General features: G+C 30.9%; 2 protein-coding genes across 3 annotated transcripts; both read left to right on the top strand.

Moving 5' to 3' along the window:
• The first annotated feature begins 6,030 nt into the window (after positions 1-6,030).
• On the top strand, positions 6,031-9,368 carry LOC144549566 (uncharacterized). Its single transcript, XM_078298340.1, has 3 exons — positions 6,031-6,549; positions 7,438-7,651; positions 8,723-9,368. Exons 1-3 carry the CDS (start codon positions 6,076-6,078, stop codon positions 9,175-9,177), a joined length of 1,143 nt encoding a protein of 380 aa, XP_078154466.1. The 5' UTR covers positions 6,031-6,075; the 3' UTR covers positions 9,178-9,368.
• Positions 9,369-16,235: 6,867 nt separating this feature from the next.
• Positions 16,236-18,230, top strand: LOC144549582 (UDP-galactose/UDP-glucose transporter 4-like). Of its 2 annotated transcripts, XM_078298362.1 has the most exons (7): positions 16,236-16,433; positions 16,645-16,673; positions 16,747-16,948; positions 17,056-17,298; positions 17,384-17,485; positions 17,630-17,737; positions 17,860-18,230. In XM_078298362.1, exons 1-7 carry the CDS (start codon positions 16,302-16,304, stop codon positions 18,085-18,087), a joined length of 1,044 nt encoding a protein of 347 aa, XP_078154488.1. In that variant the 5' UTR covers positions 16,236-16,301; the 3' UTR covers positions 18,088-18,230. The 2 variants fall into 2 exon arrangements, with proteins under 2 accessions (XP_078154488.1, XP_078154489.1); XM_078298363.1 differs by lacking the exon at positions 17,630-17,737 and having other exon boundaries at positions 16,281-16,433.
• The last annotated feature ends 5,354 nt before the right edge of the window (positions 18,231-23,584 follow it).

Here is a 23,584-nt window from a genome sequence, read left to right as displayed (position 1 = left end):
ATGTAAAATTTGGTCTCCAGGCAGATATTAATATGGAGAAGAAGATGAACGGTTAAGATCGACTTTTTGGATTTTGAAATTTCAAATTTCCACCGGAAGCATTTCGGCCCATATGCTAGAGGAAGCGCGTTAGCCGTACCCTGTATATATAATATAATATATATGTTAAAATTTTTATTCGACCCGAACCGTTCAACAAAAAATTTTATTCGATCCGAACCGTTCAAAAAACAGTGATTTTCTACCCATCTTAAAAAATAGTAAAAAATTTCATCCCTAACCGTATTTTAATATGGATATCATGTTGAACGGTTCAGATCGACAATTTAGAGTTTGAATATGAAGAAAATGAAGATATAAAATATGAGGTATGATGAGGTATAAAAAAAATGAGGCATTGGAACCCTCGTTTAGTGCTTCAAAAATTCAGTTTAAGTTTTCGTTCAACGGTAGGCATTCAACGATCGGTATTTTCAAAGTTTTCAAAGTCCAAACAGTCGATCCAAACCCTTCAGCATGATGGATATTTTAAAATGTGCTTGCAGATCAAATTTTATATTTTTCTAAATATTTTTACTATTTATTAAGATGGGTACAAAAATTCAATGATCTGAATATAGCGATTTTGTTAAATCCTTAATAAATAGTAAAAAAATTCAAAAAAATATAAAATTTGATATGCAAACACATTTTAACATATATATTATATTATATATACATATACATATACATATATTATATCTACATATACATATACATATATTATATTATATATACATATACATATATTATATTATATATACATATATTATATTATATATACATATACATATACATATATTATATTATATATACATATACATATATTATATTATATTATATATACCTATACCTATACATATATTATATTATATTAATTTTTCTTACGGCCATAAAAAATCCGGCATGAAAAATGTTGATCCGGATTATTTGTAATAGTCTTTCGAATAAATCAAATTATATAGTATTCCATCTATTTTTTAAAAAATATATTAAATATTTGTAATACTTCAATACAAAAAAATAAATAAATTATAAATAAAAACTGAAAAATGAAAAAAAAAAATTCGGAAAAAAAAAAAATTTCGGAAAAAAAAAATTCCTATAAAAAAAAATCCTAAATCCAGAAAAAATTATTCCGGATTTAGGATCCAATTTCCGGAAATTGGTATTGAAACCGGAAATTTTTTTTTCCGGTTTGGGTAGTTTTCGAAAAAAACAAGCGGCTTGATTAGTTTTTTAAATTTATATATTTTTTTGAATATAAATAAAAAAATCGGCATAAAGTTCATTATATATAAAAATGGAAAATCAGATATTGGTACCGATTCAAAAAATAAATTGATACGGGTACATAAAACGAAAACAGCCCGGCCAATATTGTTTGAATCTATATCCTCTGTCTGAGATAACAAAATATTTTAGTTTGGATCACGGTCGTCCGATCGGAATGCAGACCAATTAGGTCTGAAGTAGTACGCACCAAGAATAGCTTTAAATTTTATCAAATTGATATGCTTTAAATTTTATCAAATTGATTTCAAACGATAAATTCAAACTGGATTCAAATGACAAATTCCAAAAATTTTATTAATATCCAAAAAAAAATTAACATTTCAAATTCTACCCGCTTTTCAGTGGGATTTTGAAAAATGTCCAAATCGATGATAATCTCATCGGTTCTATAATTTCTTTTCGATGGGAATCTCACCAATTATACAATTTTTTTCCTGTGAAATTCTCATCGGTTTTGTTTTGTTTTTTTATTTTTTTGTTTCTTTTGCTTAACATAAGTTTTTTTATTTTTTTGTATTGAAATATTAGAAATGTTTAATATATTTTCTTTAAAAATAGATGAAATACAATATAATTTGATTTATTAGAAAGACTAACAAATAATTCAGATCAACATTTGTCAGGCCGGATTTTTCGCGGCTATAAGAAAAATTAATATATTTCTTTTTGTGTTATTGGAAAAAAAATATGCTTTGAATTTGAGTTATTGATCGCGGTTTAAAAGTCACTTTTAGGTAATACATAAAATATTGTGATCTTTCTAATACATTTAATTTATAAAAAGTTGTATCTATTTTGAAAATTATTTTTGAATAACAATAACTAAATAATTTGAAATTTTTTTTTTTTTCAAAAATAGATACAACCTTTTATAAATTAAATGTACTAGAAGATGACAATATTTTCTATAATGACTTTTGAACCGGGATCAATAACTCAGAATCCAAGCATTTTTATTTTTTTACATTAACACACAAAGGAATATATTATTTTTTCTTATAGGTGCGAAAAATCCGGCCTGAAAAATGTTGATTCGGTTATTTGTCGCAGTCTTTCTAATAAATCAAATTATATTGTATTCCGTCTATTTTCAAAGAAATATATTAAACATTTCTATTTAATACAAAAAATAAATATATTTTAAAAAAATTTGTTTTGCAAAAAAGAAAAGGTGAGAATCTCACCGGTTTGCATATTTTCCGAAATCTCGCTGAAAAGCAGGTAGAATTTGAAATTTTTTATTTTTTTTGGATATTAATAAAAATTTCGAGACAAATTCAAACTAATGAAATCGATCCACTTTTGCGAGTAATAGGTGTAGATACAATTTTTGCAATTTTCAAACTTGTTGAGTATAAAGTTAAGCGGTTAAAAATTAATAAAAAATGAATGAATTAAAATAACTTAGTACTTCATTTTTTTAATCGCTTGAACTTTGTATCAAATGAATTCATAATTTTTAAAATTTTGAATATGCATCACTCATGTGGATAACTACTGTGAAAATAAAAAAAAATAAAAAAAGGGTCTTATCCGTGAGCATAGCACAAAATAGCTTAATTTACTTTTATTATATTACGTACATATATTTGATTATTATAATAATAAACATTTAACTGTCATAAAATACATAGATATATATTAAAAAATTTCAAGAGTTTATAGAAAGAGTGATTCCGGCCCCGCCGCCATGATAACTGCGATGGAAATGGCATAGTAAATTCGAGCCCAATCACTTCAATTTCTTACTAAACTCTCGCCACGTGGCAAGCCGACAATTTTTTATTTTTTTTTGAAATCGACTCGTCTATCCTCTCTCTCTTCCCTTCCAGTAACCCAACCCCAACCGACCAAACTTTTATAAAAAAGTTAAAATATTATAAATTTAGTCTTCCAGTTTATTAAGAAGCTAATTGAACCGATTGAACTTTTATATATTATGAATTTAATCCGAACTATCCCGATTTATTTCTTAATATCCTGATTCATTTCTTAATCAATTGCTTTAAATACTTCAATTTATTTCTTAATATTCTGGTTTATTTCTTAATACTCCGATTTATTTTTTAATATACTTCGGTTATTACAAATCAATTGTTTTAAATAAAAATAATAATATATTTTGGTTTGAACCAAATAAACTGAAATAAAACTTTGATTCAGTTCAGTTGCAATACTAAATCGATTCGATTTTTTTTTTTTGAAAACAGAATTATAACTTTGATTTACCTACCGAACCGAATCCATGAACACCCCTACTAGCGTCATATCCCCTGTTTTCTATTTATACCCTAAACAAAAACTAATCCAATTTATATCACAATTCAACTTCAATCTAATCATTTTAAATAAAAAATAGTCATAGCGAACAAATTTCTGTGAAAATTGTGAAGGTTAATTTGAATTTCCTTTAAAAAATTGCATTAGCAAAAAACAAAATATCACCTGAATATACTTATTTTATAAAAGAAAAATGGAGGTCAATTTATCCCTAAATCCCCAATTTAAATCCGCCTCTGATTGTTGAATGTATGATCTTAAAGTTGAAAATGCTTTTAATTAAGCTCTGTAAGAATAAAAAGAACTATATTTAAAGACAAATTTAAAGAATGAACCCTTAAAAAGCCTTAAGCTCGTGAAAAACATGGCTTAAGAGGACAGCTTCATATCATTTATAATAAAGGATTTCAGAAAAAAAAATGTCAATTAATTAAGTCTCTTTGCGGAAGATTATGAGTCAAAAATTTAGTGTCTGCATTAAGGATTATGTGAAAAATTTGACCATCATTTTGTTCTAAAAAAACTATTCTGTCTCGTAAAGAATGATATATGTTTGACAGACATAATTAAGTCTCTGTAAGGCCTTAAAGAAGCATAACGGTGCTTAAACTTTGGTTGCCAAAATATGTAAAAAAAAAAAAATGATAGTTCTAGCAGAATTTATTATATTTACCATCTTTAAAAAAATATAATTTAACTCTATTTTATGAAAAATTCTATATTTATCAGGCCTGCAGTTTCACATTGCGGTACCAACAGAGCATATAATATTACTCTGCGTGAATTAATTTAATATGAAATTCTTAAGAAAATAGGGTTAAATGTTTTATTTCTTTTTTTAAAAGATGGCAGATAAAAAAAATTTGGGAGTTCCAGTGCACATCTCTCTATTTCATGGTATGTTCATTTTATAGTTTAATAATATACATTTATTTGATTTAATTCAAGAAAAAAGTTAATTAAAACTGTAGATGTGTTTTTCATTAATAAAATATAATATGTGTGAAATTTGAATTCATTATAAAGCTTGTTTAGCTTTGTATTAAGCATTTGACGAACGAGTTTTAATGACCTTCTGTTGCAAATCGTCTAAAAAATTTGATGCACATTTTATTCAAATAATGAAAAACATATTGATAATTTTACTTTGTAATCTGAATATTATTATTGAATGTATTAAATGAATCTATTATGAAAGATGAATGTATGCTAAACCTACCAAAAAAATAATAACAATAATTTGATTGATCTGTTGACTCTTTGCAAGGTGGAGTTTAAATATATTTTTCATACAAGTCAATAACATAAATTTATAAAATTTATATCACAATCAACTTCAATCCAATAATTTGAAAAATCAATTGCATGAAAAGCTAATGATTGTGCCTAATGCAAATGGAAACAAAATGACCTAAATTCCAAAGGTACGAGTGGCCGTTGCATATAATTAAAAAACGATAGCGATACGCCTATACGGTACTTGTGGAACTATCTAATTGAAAGCTATCGCCGAGCTACACAGATTTTTCTGAAATTAATAAAATTCTTAACCATTTTTCTGTGCATTTTAAATTATTACACACACATAACATAACATAACAGAGGAAGGATTTTGAAAATATATAATTATATTAACAATCATGACAGTAATTATTTCAAATGGAAATCTAAATAAAATTATAAATAAATTTATGCATATCTTATTGAATATATAAATAATCTAACAATTAAAATGCGTACAACTTTAGCATTGTTAATTTGAGATTGTTAAATTTTTAGTCACTAGAGAAGAGAAGGTCAGAAGGGTATGGATATGGTGAAATATGTGTTATTTGTTTCAATTCCGCTGTAGTGATTACTGATTAGTGAATTGCAAATTTTAGAAAGATATTTTGAAAGGTAGGTGTCCGAAAGGAAGAATATTTAATTTAAGTAAGGTTTATAATGCAAAAAGACACCCTCGAGTGAGTACGTATCCTCTGAGATATCTGATATTTTGCGTGACCGACGTGTCCGATTCCTATTCGGAGATAGCATGGGGGCAAGTTTTATTTGAGCTTTGAGATTTGTGTAGAACGTAGTTGGACTGTTAAGATTTTCCAAAAAGTGACGCACCATATGAGATATCTGAGAGGATGGAAATTCTTCAGGCTTCGGGTTGAGTTTGGAAGCATATAAACCCCGTCCCTCCCTGTTTTTGTCCCTTGTTCTGTAAAGTGACTCACCGTCACCAATCACCATCCGTGCGCTTCAACTTCAATATCTATCGTCTCTTTCTATCTCCTCCTCCCTCCTCAGTCCTCCCTCTACTTGGCTTCCTCTCCTCTCCTCTCTCTATATATACATTATATTATATTCCTTTTTTCAAACTAGAAGTGGCAGCTCTTTTAATTTCCTTTAAAATCTCCATCCACTCTCTTCCCAATTCATTCATTCCTTCACTTCAAATTAAACTGAAAGATGGTACCAGGAAAGCCATTAATGTTGAAAGACTACCTCGCACTTGACACAGAATCCAGCAACGTCGGCTTCCAATGCTATCCCCGGATGGGTAATACCGGGCCAACAGTACGCCACCTGTTAGATGTCGAGCTAGGTGGCAGTGGGACATTGGTCTGTTCAAGGTCGAGAAACACCCTCAACAAAATCTCATCAGCGATTAAATTCAGGTTTTTTCAAAAGCAGGAGAGTTTTCTTTCCAGAAGCTTATCTAGGAAACTAATAAAGGGAAGCTTCTGGCGAAGGAGGTGGCAACAAGAGAACTGGAGAGAAGAGGAGGATATGGAATTGGAGAGAAGATCGTTTGATTATCCCTCACCAGTTGTAAGCAGCTTCAGAAGCTGGTTAGAGATGGGAAATGCATCCGAATTTGTATCAGGATCCGGATCCGAATCCCCTCTGCCCAGCAGGAAGGAGATCCGAGAAGAGAAAAAGGTTAGACTAATTAGTTCACTTCCTTTACAATTTTATTAATTGATGCGAATGCGAGCGACAATTTAGATGTTATCTCACATTCTCACTGAGTAAGTCACCAATAGTAAAATAATATTTATTACCTTCAAAACAGTGTTGACATTTATGCTTAAATAGTTGGAATTAATTTTTACTACAGCTGTCTAAAATTGTCCGGGCGCCGCGGGTTGCAGCTTTCTCGTTTGACCTGAACTGACCTGATCTGACCTGACCAGCATTTATATTCTTATTTCAAAATTTAAATTGGTCTTGTTTCTATCAAAATTCAAAAAGAGGGGGAACAAAAGAAATTTCGTTTTTTAAAGCCATGCATGCACTAAGAGATAAAAGAAAGAGCATTGCATTCTAATAATTGGACATTGGTCACCGCCTTGGCCTTGGCCTTGGCCTTGCACTGAGAGTGAGAGAGAGAGAGGTTATCGATTAGGTGGATGATTATTGCGAATGAAAATGGTGGTTGGAAATATAAATAACACAATAACTTTCAATTGTTTTGTCTTCTAGTCACAAAAGCTCTCAGCTTTATCTCAAAATGCGAACCACAGTGGTACACGTGGCACATAAATTGAAGTTGCTCCAGTTGTCATTCTCCTATTTAAACTTCAGCTTTCTCGAAATTCGATCATTTGTAATTACAGTTCAATTCAACCTATTCGATACGCTTTCAGTTTTGCACTTTTTGGTGGGTTCATATGCATATTTTTAATTTGTAATTTGTTCAGATAAATCCAAGAGAACCCACTCGTGCTAACAAAAAGTTCATTAACATATATGCATTATTGAAGCAACTTCGATCGCCTTTTAGTACATTATCATTAATTGTATCTTATTATTTTTATTTTTTTTAAGATTGAGGAGAAAGAGTACCCAAAGCCAAAGCCAATGGAGCAGTGCCTGGATGTAGAGAAGGAACAGCTGAGTCCAGTATCAGTAATGGATTTCCCATTTCATGATGAAGAAGAAGATGAAGAAGAAGAAGAGGAGGAAGAGGAGGATGACGTGGCAGTAACAACCAGTAGTTCTTCACCTCCTTTTCACAGGAGCACAACCAATCATATTGAGAGTGCGTAATCTCCAACCATATCTCTTTTATTATATATTCACATTTTATATTATCCTAATGAACGGTAACTACTTTAGTTTGAAACTATTATATGAGAATATGTGCTCTCAATTATAATACAATAATTGGTTGCCTTTGCTTCAAGCTAACGGCTCTTATAATGCATATTTCTTCAAAAAAAAAAAACAGTTGAGGTAGATGGTATCCTCCTATCTCCTCAACACACAACGATAGTGACACGTTGAATTTAACATATATTTATAAATATTTCCTTCTGAAAATCAACAATAATGTTGACATGCATTTTTCACATAATATACTCATGCTGACAAAAAAAAAAGTTAGTTAAATAATGCATCACAAATTTTGCAACAGAAGCTGATCAAAATTCTATTACAACAACATTATATTACTGTTTATTAATTTAATGTTATTAAATGTATTATTAGAAAAGAGTAAGTAACAATTAGTGCAGCTAGCATTAATTAGTTAGAAAATAAAATCTAGCATTAAGGGCGTGTGCATGGGATGGATCATGGATCTGTTATAACTTATTTGCATTATGAGTTGGGCTGTGGGACCTATATATATATAATATATGGGCCCGAGTGTTGAGGCCGAATAGTGTATAGATCATAACTGTTTCAACTGCTTTATTCCAGTTGGCCTTATTAAGCAATTAAGACTTTTGCTCCTGAGGGGAGGGGAAGGGAAGGGAAGGGAAGGAAGGGAGGGGAGGGGACCCCAATAATAATATTTTCTAACTAAACCAAACCTTTACCTACCCCACTATAACTGTTACATACTTACGTGCTTTCTCATAATCACAAAGCTCTCTGAAAATTTTGATATATATAAACTATTTTACTATATATCTATTATATTATACTAATATATTGATATATATATTAATGATAGTTTCCCATGCTTTAATTTGTTATCAAAATTAGCTATTCAAGATTTGTTTATCCCTCTCTTAATTATTTTGGAACACAAGATATAACTTGAAATTATTTTTTCTTTAATATCCTTTATTAAATCTTTCTTAAACACTTAATTTTTAAAATGCAGGATCAGATCTACACATAGTGCAGACGAGTAGGCGATTTGATAACATTGATGAGATCAAACCTGTAGATCTCGAAGAGGAGTTCAGTGCCGTGGAATCTAGATGCTACAGTACTTTATACAACATGGATGAAAATGAAATGGCATGGGATCTACTGGTACAGCTAGGCTCAGTAGAAAATTTCGAAAAACTTCTATTAGATTTTTTTACGGAAGGAATGTCAAGTAATGTGCAGCAGATGAAACTGTTAAATGAAGCGAGGGATTGGATCAATAATGAGGGATGGCGATGGGAGTTACGAGGACATCGTGGGGAATTGGAGTTATGTGAAATGGAAAAGAACAGAAAGTGGAGATGCTTTGAGAGGGAACAACCGGAGGTATGTATCGATTTGGAAAACATCATTTTGGAAGCACTGGTACAAGAATTGGTAGATGATATTATTGTAGAGTGTTGAAGGAATTAAGGAGCATGTTAACTGTTAGGTTAACAAATTATATAAATTGTGCCCATATTGATCTGTACATGCATGCAATCGAGATCATGAACTCAGAAAATAGTAGGATCACCTTAGTTTATGTAAGAAGAAATTTGTCCAGCATAGAGAATCAATCAAGTTTGCTTAATGTATATATAGTAATATAATAGGTGCCATTTGAGTTCATCATACGATTTAAGTCATTAATTCTTTCCTTTTGTTCTATCCTTTAATTTCTTTACATTAATCCAATTATATCTTAAGAGCTGATATTTATACAACATTGTTTTTAGCAAAGTTAGGATGCGAAGCCATCCAAATCCAACTAGCTAGACTAGTTGGTTATACAAAAGATCTCTCATTTGAATTTTAAACTTGCGACCTCTTACATAGAAGATATTGTATTTGTTTTTTGAAAAGAAGATAATTGTATTTGTTACTAAACAAAATACTGGTTCTTAAACCATTGCTTGGTTGTTTATCGAATAACACAATCTCTCTCTGCATTAATTAATATGTTTATTTAGTCTATTAAGCACTTCACTTCATCTCAGATTAATTCTTAACTGAGCTTAGAAAACAAAATACTTCTTATTGTTCAACAATCCTAAGGATTATTTGGCAAAGTTTTGATTGGATCGTGTCAAAAAATGAACCGCTCAATATGATCTTTAATTTATACTAAAATGTGCTTGGATCATGTCAAAAAATGCCAAAGAAAAAAAAAATAACATTAGGTCTCCGGGCACATTTTAATACGATGATCATGTTGAGTTGTTCGGATCGATTGTTGGACTTTGATTACGAAAATAAAAAATGTGAGACACAATGAAGCATGAAAAATACCAGCAATAATTAATGAATATGAAAAATATAATTAGTGGACAATTGCTTTTTAAATTACAAAAATAAGAAATGAAATAAGTAATTCTTGAAAGAAACAAAGAAAAGGTAATTATGAAAGAAATTTAAATAATGTTGTGCAAGTATCGAAGTGTGTTGTGAGAATACCGATCTATGTTAATTAATTATGATAATGTGGATCCCTAGTAAAAATAAGCACAGGCAAATAAATAGGCCTATTTTGTCATATTTTGTAACAGGGACAACGTTCCAGCCCAGACATGATCAGAAATTTTGCACGCGAAAAGAGTGTGAATAAAAATAAGACTTGCATGATAATATATCAATCATATCATGCATATTTTACTTAGTGTTTAGTTTATATATTTTATGAATTAGATTAATGATGCTAACTAGAATTTGTCTTGTATAAAAATAAATTTTTAAAAAATAGCTATTAAAAAAATATCAGACAAAATCAAATATATCTAACATTAATTCAGTTCACAACTCATTATATAGGATTTCATATATCAAATCCAACATCTAGCAAAATTATTGCAAAAATCTACGTTTTTAAGCAAATTCTTTTTATAAATAAGGTTTCAACAATTCATTAACTTGCAGATTTAGCTATGGCATTTAAAAAAGAAAAAAAAAATCCATTAACTTGACTATTTTACCTATACAAAAAAAATAATGTATATTTTTAAAATTTTAAGTTGTATCTATATATGTGATGTAAATTAAAAATAATGGAATTTTGTTATAATTTTATCGTTCATTAAGCGACTTAAAACTTATAATGATTTATATTTCACAACATTTGGTGGAATATCAAATAATGTTAAAATTTCATAAAACTTGATTGACATCCAACGATTTAATCCAACGACAATTTTTTATGTACATTTTTGTTTAAATTTTTTCAAATTGATTTATAAATATATTGTTAAGATCGTCAAAATATTCATTGTCATGGATTTCCAATTCTTTATTATATATATATATATCTTGCTGAAATAATTTCTTTTAAAAAATATAGCCGGTTAAATATATTTGACCGAATATTACTTCCAGTGACAGAGGGAAAAAAAATTATTTACTAGAATAAGGATAACAATTCCATAAGAATATTGGTGAGAAAAAAGTTATCTAATTTGACAACCTTTAGAGCATCTACATCGGCAATAGCTCATTTGATTGCTAAATCTACGTGGCAGTAACTTTTTTTATTGCAGCGTTGTACATCTATTTCTTATTAAGCAAATTTGCTTATAAAGAAATGTATTCTAAATGACAACCTGGCAAAAGACTCCTCTCCTATTTGTTTTCTAGTTACCATGGGTGTCGGAAATAAATCAAAACTAATTGCTGGGATGTAGAGCGTCGGAAATCAAATTTGAATTAATTTTTCTTTAGCCTATTCAGCATTCCTTTTTATTGCAGCGATGCAGATGCTCTTACATAGCAATTTTGCAAATTCATTTTAGAAAGGTTTGAGTACGTAATGTGTTCGGAATATGATTGTAAATGAGTCGAGTTTGAGCGAGTTACTTCCAACACGTGTTCAGCTCATTTAATAAATGAACGAGTCAACTCGAGTTGGATGTCAATCACGAGCTGTAAAGTCAACTCGACTTCAGCTCATTAACAACTCAAGTTGGCTCACAACTCGTTTGACCAGTCAATTTTCTTAGTTATAATTACATATTAGTAAGAGTTTATCTAAACAAAAACAATTAAAATATTAGTAAGAGTTTTGTCTAAACACAAATAATTCAAACATAATTAACAACACAACTAACAAAATAAAAAAAATCAAAACAACATCTCAGGAGCTATTTAGAAGGCTATGGGATTTATTGTCACGAATTTTGTATAACTCGAGTTGTTAATGAGCGAATTGGGGTATGCTCAAACTCAGCTCATTTATTAAACGAGTTAGTCAATTCGAGTTGGAACTGACTCGAGTTGTAAATGAACGAGTATAAGCAAGTTACGAGTCTGAGCGATTTTGTACAACCCTAGTTCAGAAGTTCAAGATAGCTACGTGTGTTATGTAACTCAGATGAAAACTACATTTTGGTTAATATGAGTTTGCATTTTGGCATTTGAATAAATGAGTTTCAAAGTTAAGGTATTTATCCATAAATATTCAATTGGAAGAAATGAATTAGTAAAAATTCATTTTGATTAATCGTACGCGCGTATTAATTAATATTATAATAAATATGAACAAATGTGTATTAATTAATTATGTCATAATCCAATTATATATATGCATTCTAAATGTCAATTTCTTGAAGCCTACATCTTTATCTTAACAGCAAAATGTCAACTAAAAGGCGAAGTGTTTTCATGTCTATATACCACACATGCATGCTAGCTAGCTGCATGTTGCCAATTAATATTTGCACATATAATTAACCAATGACAAACTAACGGTAATTTAGAAATCATTTTTAATTATAATTTATGCAAATTTGTTTGTAAAAACATATTTGTGCTTCTTTGGTAATTTTCTGTTTCTATATTATTATATGATATAAGGGATAGATTCTAAATAAAATTGAGGGGACCAACTGAAATGGTATAAATTTAGATATAAATGGGTTTTTAACATATTGAATTCGTGGTTTATAGCTTTACTCTATGAATAGTTGAATACAATGGAATAAAAGAAGTTGAGACGCAATCTTTTAAGGGTAATGTTGTAATTCCTGAAATATGATAATACTATTAGAATTATTAAGTGAATTGATTTGGAGTAGACAAGCCACGCTTTAATCGGGAAATGTGCTAAGTCAAGATATGTCGAATTAATTAAGAAATTACTTTGGGAAAAGAATGCACAAATTTAGAGGAATTGAGTAAAAAGAGGTACGAAACCAAAAATTATTGAGTGGGTATCTGATCTCTCAATTTACCGACATTTTTATTTTTACCCCATTAAAAAATTATTTTAATAATAATAACCAAAGTTTAATAAAAAATTTAAATATACCACACCCGTGGAATTTTTCCACGGGATGGAATTTTAATTCCAATTTTTTTTTTTATAAAACAGAAATTTGTTTTTATTTTTATTTTTTGTATTAAAATATTAGAAATATTGGATATATTTCTTTGAAAATAGATGGAATACAATATAATTTAATTTATTAGAAAGACTGTAACAAATAACCCGGATCAATATTTTTCAGGCCGGATTTTTCGCGGCTGTAAGAAAAATTAATATATTTCTTTATGTGTTATTGGAAAAAATAAAAATGCTTAGATTCTGAGTTATTGATCCCGGTTCAAAAGTTACTTCTATGTAATCTAGAAAATACTATGATCCTTCTAGGACATTTAATTTATAAAAAGTTGTATATATTTTGAAAATTATTTTTTAATAATAATTATTAAATAACTTAAAGTTTTTTTATTTTTTTCAAGTTGTATATACTATGATCCTTCTAGGACTTTTGAACCGGGATCAATAACTCAGAATCTAAGCATTTTTTTTCCAATAACACATAAAGAAATATATTAATTTTTCTTACAGCCGCGAAAAATCCGGCCTGAAAAATATTGATCCGGGTTATTTGTTACAGTCTTTCTAATAAATTAAATTATATTGTATTCCATCTATTTTCAAAGAAATATATCCAACATTTCTAATATTTTAATACAAAAAAAAAATTCTGTTTCAAAAAAAAAAAAAAAATTGGAATTAAAATTCCAGTCCGTGGAAAAATTCCACGGGTGGGGTATTTTTAAAATTTTTATTAAACTTTGGTTATTATTATTAAAATATTTTTTTAATGGGGTAAAAATAAAAATGTCGGCTCAATTTAGATTTTAGACTAAATTAAAATATATTATTGAGCAGATAATTTTTTTTTCCATCAACTTTTAATTTGATTGTTATTGGATTCTGAATTTCTGATCATTTGGGTTTAATTTTTTTTACAATAAAAAGAAAGAACACCTTACACCTTACCTTAACAAATAAATGATCCTTTCATGCAAGCCACCACGTGGCAATTGGCAAGGCGCGAGGTAAACGCACCGCTTGGACCTATATATTTTATCAATTTAAAGTTGTACCATTACAATTGACCTTTTCGAATATTTTAAGTAATTGTTCATAAATGTAGTTGTAAGTTTAACAAATTACTTTATCAACCAATCGTATAATTATTATAGAGTGAGACGAAAATTCTAGATTGATCCGAATTGATATTATTGTTTTCATAAGAAAATATATCCACCGATAAATTAAATTTTACATTCTTTTTAGAATTCCTTTTGCTATCTTTTTAGATATATATAGGTAGAAAATCAGTGAATAATCTACAAATATATATTTTTTTAAACGGTCTAAAATCATTATAAATTTAAGCATTTTATCTTTGAGCAAAAATATTGAACAACTTTCGTAACTTATACAAAAGTTATAACTCCATTCATTGAAAAAATAATAAGTTTATTAGTTTTCTTTTGACAAACCTCCGTCAAGTTTTTCTCAAAGAAAAAATTATTACTTTAGCAAATACCTGATAACAACAACGTGTGTGGAAATTATGAAATTATTATCAATACAAAGTTAAGATTTTTCTTTTGAATTATAGAGTAATTTAATTAATATGACCAATTAATATTTTTAGTATATGTCTCATTTGAACCTGATCCCTTATTTATTTTTACAACATTTATGGACTCCAACAAGTAAGGAATTAATATTTTCAAATAAGAATTTTAAATAAAAATAAGGTGAGGATAACTAAATGACGACACTAATACTGTGTCATTTCTAAATATTATCTATTTGAAAATCTCATAACAAAAAAAGAGGAGGTTTCAAATGCTTTTATTTTTTGTGCCTCTACTATGTCTTTATTTTGACGGACTGGTACCAACTGTTTGATACCATGAACGTACTGATAACTTTGCAGGTTTTGTTTATCAATGAAATCCGTGGTGTATACCACTTATATAAAAAATAAAATAAAAAGTGTGATCTATTTTATTTCCTCTGTGTTTATAAAAAAAAAATCACATTTCAATTTTTTAATATGAATCAATTATTTGAAAAATCAACGTCTAGAAATTATCCACATAAGTATGTTTTTGCAAGCTCTTGATGACAACTAAAATAAAGTTGAAATGTCATAATTTTTTATACGTGCATAGACAAAGTGATATAGATGATATTCAACGGTTTTAGTTTGACTTTTGAGTTTTAATATTTTGAGTTCTTAAAGCTATGTTAGTTTTATATTTCGGTCTAGAATTTCTTATAAGAATGAGTCAAATATTAATCATCCCATTAGACATCAATATTAAAGACCATAGGTAGATTACATTCATACAAAGAGGTAACAATATCTTGATAAAAAAAAAAAAATTGTGAAGCTTTAAGAATAATTCTATAATTTCTCTTGAAAAGCGCACAAAAATATATTCTTGAATTTTTTTTTTAGTCAATCGGCAAATGCCCATCTTTGATTCTACTCAGAGGCGGAGTGAGAGAGGAGTAATGAATCAATTGACCTTTATTTTTTTTTTCAAATTTTTTATATTTACGTATGATTCTTCATATAATTTGTGAGTAAAATAACATGAAACTTCAAAATTAACCTCCATTTTTCGTAAAAAACTTTATATAATTGATCCATATATGTATTTGACACCCATAGTTCGAAAGTCTGATTTCGCCCCTGGTTCTACTTGGCTACGTTAATCCTTTAGCTAGTTTTTATATAAGTTATTGTAATATAAAAATATAAATAGATTTTGTGTAGAGACTAGAGAGTATCTGAAATTTGTGAATGGTATTTCAAATTTTTTATAACTGGAAAAGCATGCAAGTAGATCATATATATGTTGTGCACATGTACAGTGCATGCATTAATAGAGAACCAAATCTGACCGTATCATTCATATTATATTTGCAGTGCAACCTTAATTCCTTGATTTTGCCGTTTTGCTCCCTCCTCTCAATTCGCATTCTGAGAAGGAAACGAGAAAAACAATTAAGCCCAGCCCTTTCCTTCCTTCAATCCGCAGCCACAGAGAAAGAGCTTTTCTTTTTTATTCTTATTATTCATAAGCAACACCTGTTGCTGTTGGTTGTCTCTCTTCCTTTTACTTTCCGAGTCCTTATTCCTTGTCCCATTTCCATTTCCCCTCCACTTTTTTGGGTTCAATTTTTAGCAAGCTCAAAGTTATTCCTTTCTTCTTCTTCTTCTCTGAGAGGGTTTGAGGAATTAATGACGGGAGGAGGGGATGAACAGAGGAGGTCTCTGTTTGGCATATCTCTCACAGATAGACCCAGGTGGCAGCAATTTCTCATTTGCTCTTCAGGCTTCTTCTTTGGCTACCTCGTTAATGGCATCTGTGAGGTATCGCTTCTCCTCCCCAATTACACCTTTCTTTCTTTCTTTCTTTCATCTAACAATTCCAATTGCAAATGCAGCTGTCCTCACCTATTAATGGAAAAAAGAATCAATCTTTATTGCATTGCATTGGTTTTATTCCCATTTTGAAATTTGAATTGCTTTAGTTCCCAATTATGCATGCAAAATTCTCAAGAATTTGTTTCTCAATTTTCAGGAATATGTATACAATCGGCTTCAGTTTAGGTAAGATTTATCATTAATAATTTTTAATTGAAGCAAAACAGTAAGTACTAATTCCTTTGTGTTTTTGGTTTAGCTATGGATGGTACTTCACCTTTGTTCAAGGATTTGTATACATTGTGTTGTTACGTCTCCAAGGATTCACTGATAAGCAGATGGTTAATCCATGGAAGACTTATGTCAAGCTCTCCGCTGTTTTAATGGGTTCTCATGGCCTTACTAAGGGCTCTCTTGCTTTCCTTAATTACCCTGCTCAAATCATGTTCAAGTCCACTAAGGTCTTGATCTCTATTTACAATTTCATTATCTACCTAGCTAGCTAATTTATTTTTTACTTGCAAGTGTTCCTCTTCTTTTAATTACACCATCGATTCATTATTAATAGGTGTTGCCGGTTATGGTGATGGGAGCATTTATTCCTGGTCTTAGAAGGAAATATCCTTGCCATGAGTACTTCTCGGCACTACTTCTCGTGGTAGGGCTCATTCTATTCACACTCGCTGATGCACAAACCTCACCCAATTTTAGTTTAATAGGAGTTATAATGGTGTCGGGTGCTTTAGTCATGGATGCCTTTCTCGGCAATCTACAAGAGGCCATTTTCACATTGAACCCTGATACAACACAGGTAAGGTGATATATATTTTATTTTATTTTGTTTTGAGGGATGGATCACATCTAATGATGCATGATTTGGTTTTATTTTGATTCAGATGGAAATGCTATTTTGTTCAACTGTAGTAGGATTACCGTTTTTGATCCCTCCAATGGTGCTTACTGGTGAACTTGTTAAGGCATGGAATTCCTGTTTACAAGTACGTAAGCTTTAATTTCTTTCAATTCATCCAAAACATGTGAATTACCTAAAGCTTAAAGCAGATCACAAAATTGTTGAAGATCGAGGTGCTATTAGGATATTCTAGAAATTGACGATTAGTTTATAAATTGTGTACGTATAGCATCCGTATGTTTATGCTGTTTTGGTGTTCGAGGCAATGGCGACCTTTGTGGGCCAGGTGTCAGTCCTTTCTCTCATTGCCCTCTTTGGTGCTGCTACAACTGCCATGGTATTTTACTTAATCAACCTTGTTTGTTAATTACTATTATACCCAATTAATCCATTTCTTTCAAGTCTTTACGGGGTGTGTGTGTGTGTGTGCTTACAAAGATGATCATCTCATTTATTTAGATAACAACTGCACGGAAGGCGGTGACACTTCTATTATCTTATCTGATATTCACAAAGCCATTAACAGAACAGCATGCAACCGGTTTGTTGCTCATTTCAATGGGGATTATTATGAAGCTTCTTCCTGAGAATAAACATCCCCTTCCGAGAAAAGTTCAAATTCTCGCTCGTATAGATAAACAATCTGTGCATAAAGAAGTGGAAGAAGTGAAGGCACCTTTGGTTTAAGAGTGCAAAATAGAGAGATGACATGTACTTGGTTTTTGTTGATTGGAAATATACAAAGATAGTGGGGCATGCTCCACAAAAATTAAATTTAGATGAAATTCGTATCCAGTGTTTAATTTGTTCATTAAGATTCTGGATTTTACCTGAGTTCTGGCTGCTTTTGGTAAAATGCTAGGTTCCTATAGTTGTATGAAAAATTATTTTGGTAAAATGCTAGGTTCCTATAGTTGTATGAAAAATTATTTTTTGGTGAAAAATGAAAAGTAAAATTTAACATTTGAAGTTGCTACATTAATTGAGATATTGATGTTGATCCAGCCTACAAGTAAGATTGTTGTTTTAAATAAAATAGTTCTTTTAATTGTGGCCCAGTTGAAGTTTAACAATGTTGGGCCCAGTATGGATGAGGTTGTGTAATTTCGGCCCAATTGAAGTTTAACAATTTTGGGCTCATCATTTAAGTGGCCTATTAACACTTAAATTGAGGCACTTGCACAAGTTAACAATTTGTCAACGCCATCAAAATTAAAAAACGTTGATCATAAACATTATCATTTAAAACATTTGAAATTGAAATTGAAATTGAGGTACGAGTAAGACATTAAAATTGTGTCATAATTTATGATATTATTCAGAGAACGCAGGCAGGCAGCTGCTTTTATTTGTTTGGGAATTGGGGGTCGTCTAAGAACTGCCTGCTTTCCCTTTTTTTCTTTTGCTTTCACAGGTTTTGTGGCCCAGCTGGGATGCTTTTTTTTTTTTTTTTTTTTTTTTAAAATTTGGTCACCAAACACAATTTAATATAGAAATTATGTTGAACTGTGAGATCGACTATTTAAACTCTGAGATTGTAAAATATAAGCGTGAAAGAAAACATGTCATTTACACTAACCCAACTCCATATAATTATAAACAAATAAAAACAAGAAACCGTCGGACCTGCTAGTCTGGGTGGCTGTGCCAATTGACCTAACCGCAAGAACGCGCCAACACCGTCAGTTTGGAATCTGACGGTCAAGGAACAGTGAAATATGGACCTATGGTTGGTTGTTCCCTGGGATGCGGTCAATTTTACCTTTTGCTCCTTTTTTCTTTTTGAAATGTGCCCCTGACCCTCGAGGCATTAATTCACTTTCACTGTGTGTTGTCGATTTGAGGTACTATGGAATTCACTGTTCCTTAAAATAAAGGACCTTAATCAATGTGCACCTAATACCAAAAGTTGCAACTTGACAGAGACATCTCATTTTTATCATTTAGAAAGTCTTTCGTTGAAACGAATTGAATTGTGTGAAATGGTCTTTAATTTCTTTTAACTTTTAATCAATCTGATTATCTTCCACCTAAAAATGATTGGGGAGCATATATACATTTGATGAAGAAGAGATGGAAATGAAGAATTAATCTCTAAAGCAAATACAATCAATCTATCGATGTGTCACCTAGTCCACGGCATCCACAACGCAATCATGATGTCGATTGCTAAAAGTTCATCACCGCTTTTCATATAGACATCTTTTAGAATACAACATATATATTAAACTAGAAATGAATAATGTAAATCTTGCAACAACGTAACGTAGATCACATTGTGTTCTTAATTTCTTTGGTCGATTCTATGATTCTATCTCTACAATGCATTCTTAATATATAAGATTTCAAATTAATGAAACCCCCTACAGCAATGATAGTAGCACTAAACAACTATATTGAATCCACTGGTTCCACATGTACATTAATTGTCATGGGTGAATTTCATATTTGATGAGGTGTCAAAAAAATGATCGATTCGGCGCATTTTGCACCTTTGTGAAATATAAATTAGATTAATTATGCAACAAGCCATAACAGTGAAATTTAATTTAATAGGAGAGAAAAAAGTTGTGTAATAATTAAGTTACGGAGTCTGAGTAGGTGGGCGTGGGTTAACTTATGATCACCTTTTTCTTAATTACATTATAGAGTTAATCATATATCTTAATAAATCCAAAGCCTACTTTAATTTAGAGATATACTTTAAAATATTTGGACTGTTGAGAATATAAATGTACGAATTAATTTGAAAGGATTTTATTTTCTATTAATGCTCTAATTAATTTTGTGATACAAACTGAAAAGTTCAATTATTTCAGAGGAGATACAATATGTACTTAATATGGTCGATGAAGTAATTAATCAGTCTCTAAATATATTATCTCAAAGGATATACAATACTCCGTACTTAATTTATTATGTCATCATCAATTATGACACGAGATATATAATGAAATATGAGCTGTCAGAAAATTGAAATCCTAAATCGCATTTTGAACTAAAACGTTGGTAACGTTTTAGGTCAAACAGCTCATTTTTGAGCTGTCTCTATAAATAGGGCTTTGAGCTTTCTTCCCAAAGTATCTGAGCTGACCCTAAACTTCAAAAAAACAAATTTCTGAGAGCTTAGCTTACTCCATTGTTGTGAGGGCTTAAAACTTCAAAATCCCTCAAAGCCCTCAAAGCCCTCAAACCCACTTCACTAATCTTGAGTTAGATTAGATTATAGTGATCTATTGAGTGTTTCTCTTGAGTAGCTTGAACTAAGAGACCTTGTTCTCATCTCTTTGAGTTGGTCGTTTGACTTCCCGCTTGGTGTGTAAGGGTTCAACGGTTCAGAAGTTGTAATCCTTTCGTATAGAGTAATAGAAAGGTGCACCCACAAGAGGTTGCAAAGCCCTGGAGACGTAGGCCTTTGTTTTGCCGAACTCTGTTAACATCCCGCGTGTCAAATTTCTTTCAACTCATTTATTTACTTTCAATTGCAATTTAATTTCAGTTTTTGAGCAATTAGCGGTGCAATTAGTATAACAAGCTAGTTCTCTGAATGAGTAAAAGATATATGACTAATGATTTCTAGTACCTCCAGCCATTCAGTATGTAGTATTCCAAATAAAATATCTACAAAACTTAATGACACCCCCTTGTGAAGAAATAATCTGTTGTAATGTAATTTCTACATTGGTACAAATTTCATAGAGGTAGGGAACCCGAGTTACCATGGTACATTGCTGGTACTAAATATTTGTCTAAAATAGAATATTTGTATGTCTACCTGGTACAATCTCTATACTTGTTGTCCCTAAATTATGTAAAGAAGTAATGGTAGTCCAAAATTTAGACATAGGTATAGACTAAGATTTATTAAGCCAAACTTCTCTATAAGTAACAAAATTAAGTCTCAAGTTTCTCAATTACGTGGACTTAACTAATTTTTCAAATTGAAAAAAAATTAAGATTTCTAATATTAAATTAATCCGACCAAAAATTGCACAAAAAAGGGTGAGGACCATACCCCCACACACCCAAATCTGTGCCAAATCCAGAATGTGACCCACTCCGTCCTTGTTTCCCTATCCCTCAGTGGCCCAAAACGTGGGTGCATTTGGATCCCGTGCAATATGGGAGGACACGCGAGCGAGCGAGCGAGCGCTTGCTTGCTTAATAAGTATAATTAATATGTAATAACTATTTGAATTGAGGCTTGAATAGTCGACTCGGCATATATAGAATAGAATTAGATGCAGGCTTGGAGGTAGCTTTTGTCAAGTTTCATTTGTCACTGACTAACTTGTTCGTTTTTCTTATTTGCTTCACATGCAACTCTTGTGTTGTGGCAGAGGCAATTACTAATTAGTTGGGTTCATAACTTATTGTCACGTGACTCTCTCATCCACCTCTCCCTCTCCCTCTCCATTGTCTCCAATGCTGTGGGGACTGGGGTTGCCTCTGTCAACTTAATTGTTCCTTATTAATTCCCTTTCAACGCTTCTCGTTAATGACAACTTCACAAGCTCGATGAATGAATCTTAAACTAACATTCTGTCGCCTATCTACTTAATTAATTTGATTATACGAGCATGCCTGGCCTGCCGGATTTTTAAAACAGAAGATTGTACATTTGTACTTGTACCGGAGGCGGACGGGAGTGCGTATCCTCTGAGATATCTCAACTTTTGCGTGATCGACGTGTCCGGTGCCCAGGGCCGGTCCTGAAGTTTTTGGGGCCTGGGGCGGGAGAAAATTTTGGGCCTTTTATATATACAATTTTTTTTTAGTGAGTCTATGGTACTATGCATATCACAGGTTGTTATCGTGTTACGGCTCTATATTCGAGTTTTCAAATCCTAACGGTCGATCCGAATCATTCATCTTGTTCTCCATATTAATATGTGTTTGGAAACCAAATTTTACATTTTTTGAAATTTTTTTACTATTTTTTTAGATATTTAGAAAATCACTTGATTTAAAAATTCTGGACCATCCAAAAACAGTGATTTTTAATAAATCTAAAAAAATAGTAAATAAATTTCAAAAAATGTAAAATTTGGTCTCCAAACACATATTAATATGGAGAACAAGATGAACGGTTTGGATCGACCGTTAAGATTTGAAAACTCAAATATAGAGCCGTAGCACGTTACCAAATCGTAATATGCATAGTACCATAGACTCACTCAATTTTTTTATGAAACCATATGTTTATTAAGTTATTTTTGTATTTTTAAAGTTCAAACAGTCGATCCGAACCGTTCAATATGATATTCATATTAGAACGTGGTTGGAGACCAAATTTTAGATTTTTTTTTTACTATTTTTAAGATAGGTAGAAAATCCATTGATTCAGAAGATTCTGAACCATAAAAAACAATGATTTTCTACCTACCTTAAAAATAGTAAAAAAAAAATGTAAAATTTGGTCTCCGAACACGTTTTAATATGGATATCATGTTGAACGGTTTGAATCGATTATTTAGACTTTTAAAATGCAAAAACGACTTAGAAGCATATGGTGTTAAAGTATTTATAGAAGCGATTAGCCGGTCTAATTTTTATAGAAAAATCATACTTATTTATAGAAAAATTTGAGCCATTTATACATACAAACTTTGGGCCTTAATATTTTATTTATTTTTAATATATACAATTTTTTTTTTATATATACACAAACATTTTTATTTTTTGGGGCCCCTTGAATTTTGGGGCCCGGGGCGGTCACCCGGGCTGCCCAGCACCAGGGCCAGCCATGCCGGTGCCTATTCGGAGATGATGCAGGGGTCAGTATTATGTGTGCTTTCAGATTATTTAAACGGCTGGAATTTTCCATAAAGTCACGCAAAGTTTGAGATATCTCAGAGGATACGAATTCGGCGGGAGGGCATGTTGTACCAGTAGTTTTCAGATTTTCTATGAACATCCAATTAATATACATGTTCAAGCAATCAGCATACAACAAATCTGCCTCCCGGCTCTCCAAGTCCAAGCTCGAACAGTCACTTTCAATACAAAAGGCTATATACTAAGAGTCACTTAAGATTCTGAACTGCATTTGTCCCATTCCAATTTACTAGAATTAATATACTCTGTGGCGGATATGGTTCCCATAATCCTGTGGCATGTCTCTGAAGAAGCCATCCGTAAAGAATCTACTTCATATACGATTCGGGAAACTGGCAGGAGGTGT

The sequence above is a fragment of the Carex rostrata genome, chromosome 35 (genome assembly GCF_964058835.1).
Source record: "Carex rostrata chromosome 35, lpCarRost1.2, whole genome shotgun sequence".
Classification (NCBI taxonomy): domain Eukaryota; kingdom Viridiplantae; phylum Streptophyta; class Magnoliopsida; order Poales; family Cyperaceae; genus Carex; species Carex rostrata.
The sequence above is the reverse complement of the archived record's forward strand: the minus strand, read 5'-3'. Positions and strand labels throughout refer to the sequence as shown.

What these genes read in the sequence shown, in the direction of transcription:
- LOC144549566 (XM_078298340.1), top strand. Translation starts at nt 6,076, where the DNA reads ATGGTACCAGGAAAGCCATTAATGTTGAAAGACTACCTCGCACTTGAC. An exon ending in AGATCCGAGAAGAGAAAAAG is followed by an intron (nt 6,550 to 7,437) that starts GTTAGACTAATT and finishes ATTTTTTTTAAG; the next exon opens with ATTGAGGAGAAAGAGTACCC. An exon ending in CACAACCAATCATATTGAGA is followed by an intron (nt 7,652 to 8,722) that starts GTGCGTAATCTC and finishes TTTAAAATGCAG; the next exon opens with GATCAGATCTACACATAGTG.
- LOC144549582 (XM_078298362.1), top strand. Translation starts at nt 16,302, where the DNA reads ATGACGGGAGGAGGGGATGAACAGAGGAGGTCTCTGTTTGGCATATCT. An exon ending in TACAATCGGCTTCAGTTTAG is followed by an intron (nt 16,674 to 16,746) that starts GTAAGATTTATC and finishes TTTTTGGTTTAG; the next exon opens with CTATGGATGGTACTTCACCT. An exon ending in CATGGAATTCCTGTTTACAA is followed by an intron (nt 17,486 to 17,629) that starts GTACGTAAGCTT and finishes GTGTACGTATAG; the next exon opens with CATCCGTATGTTTATGCTGT.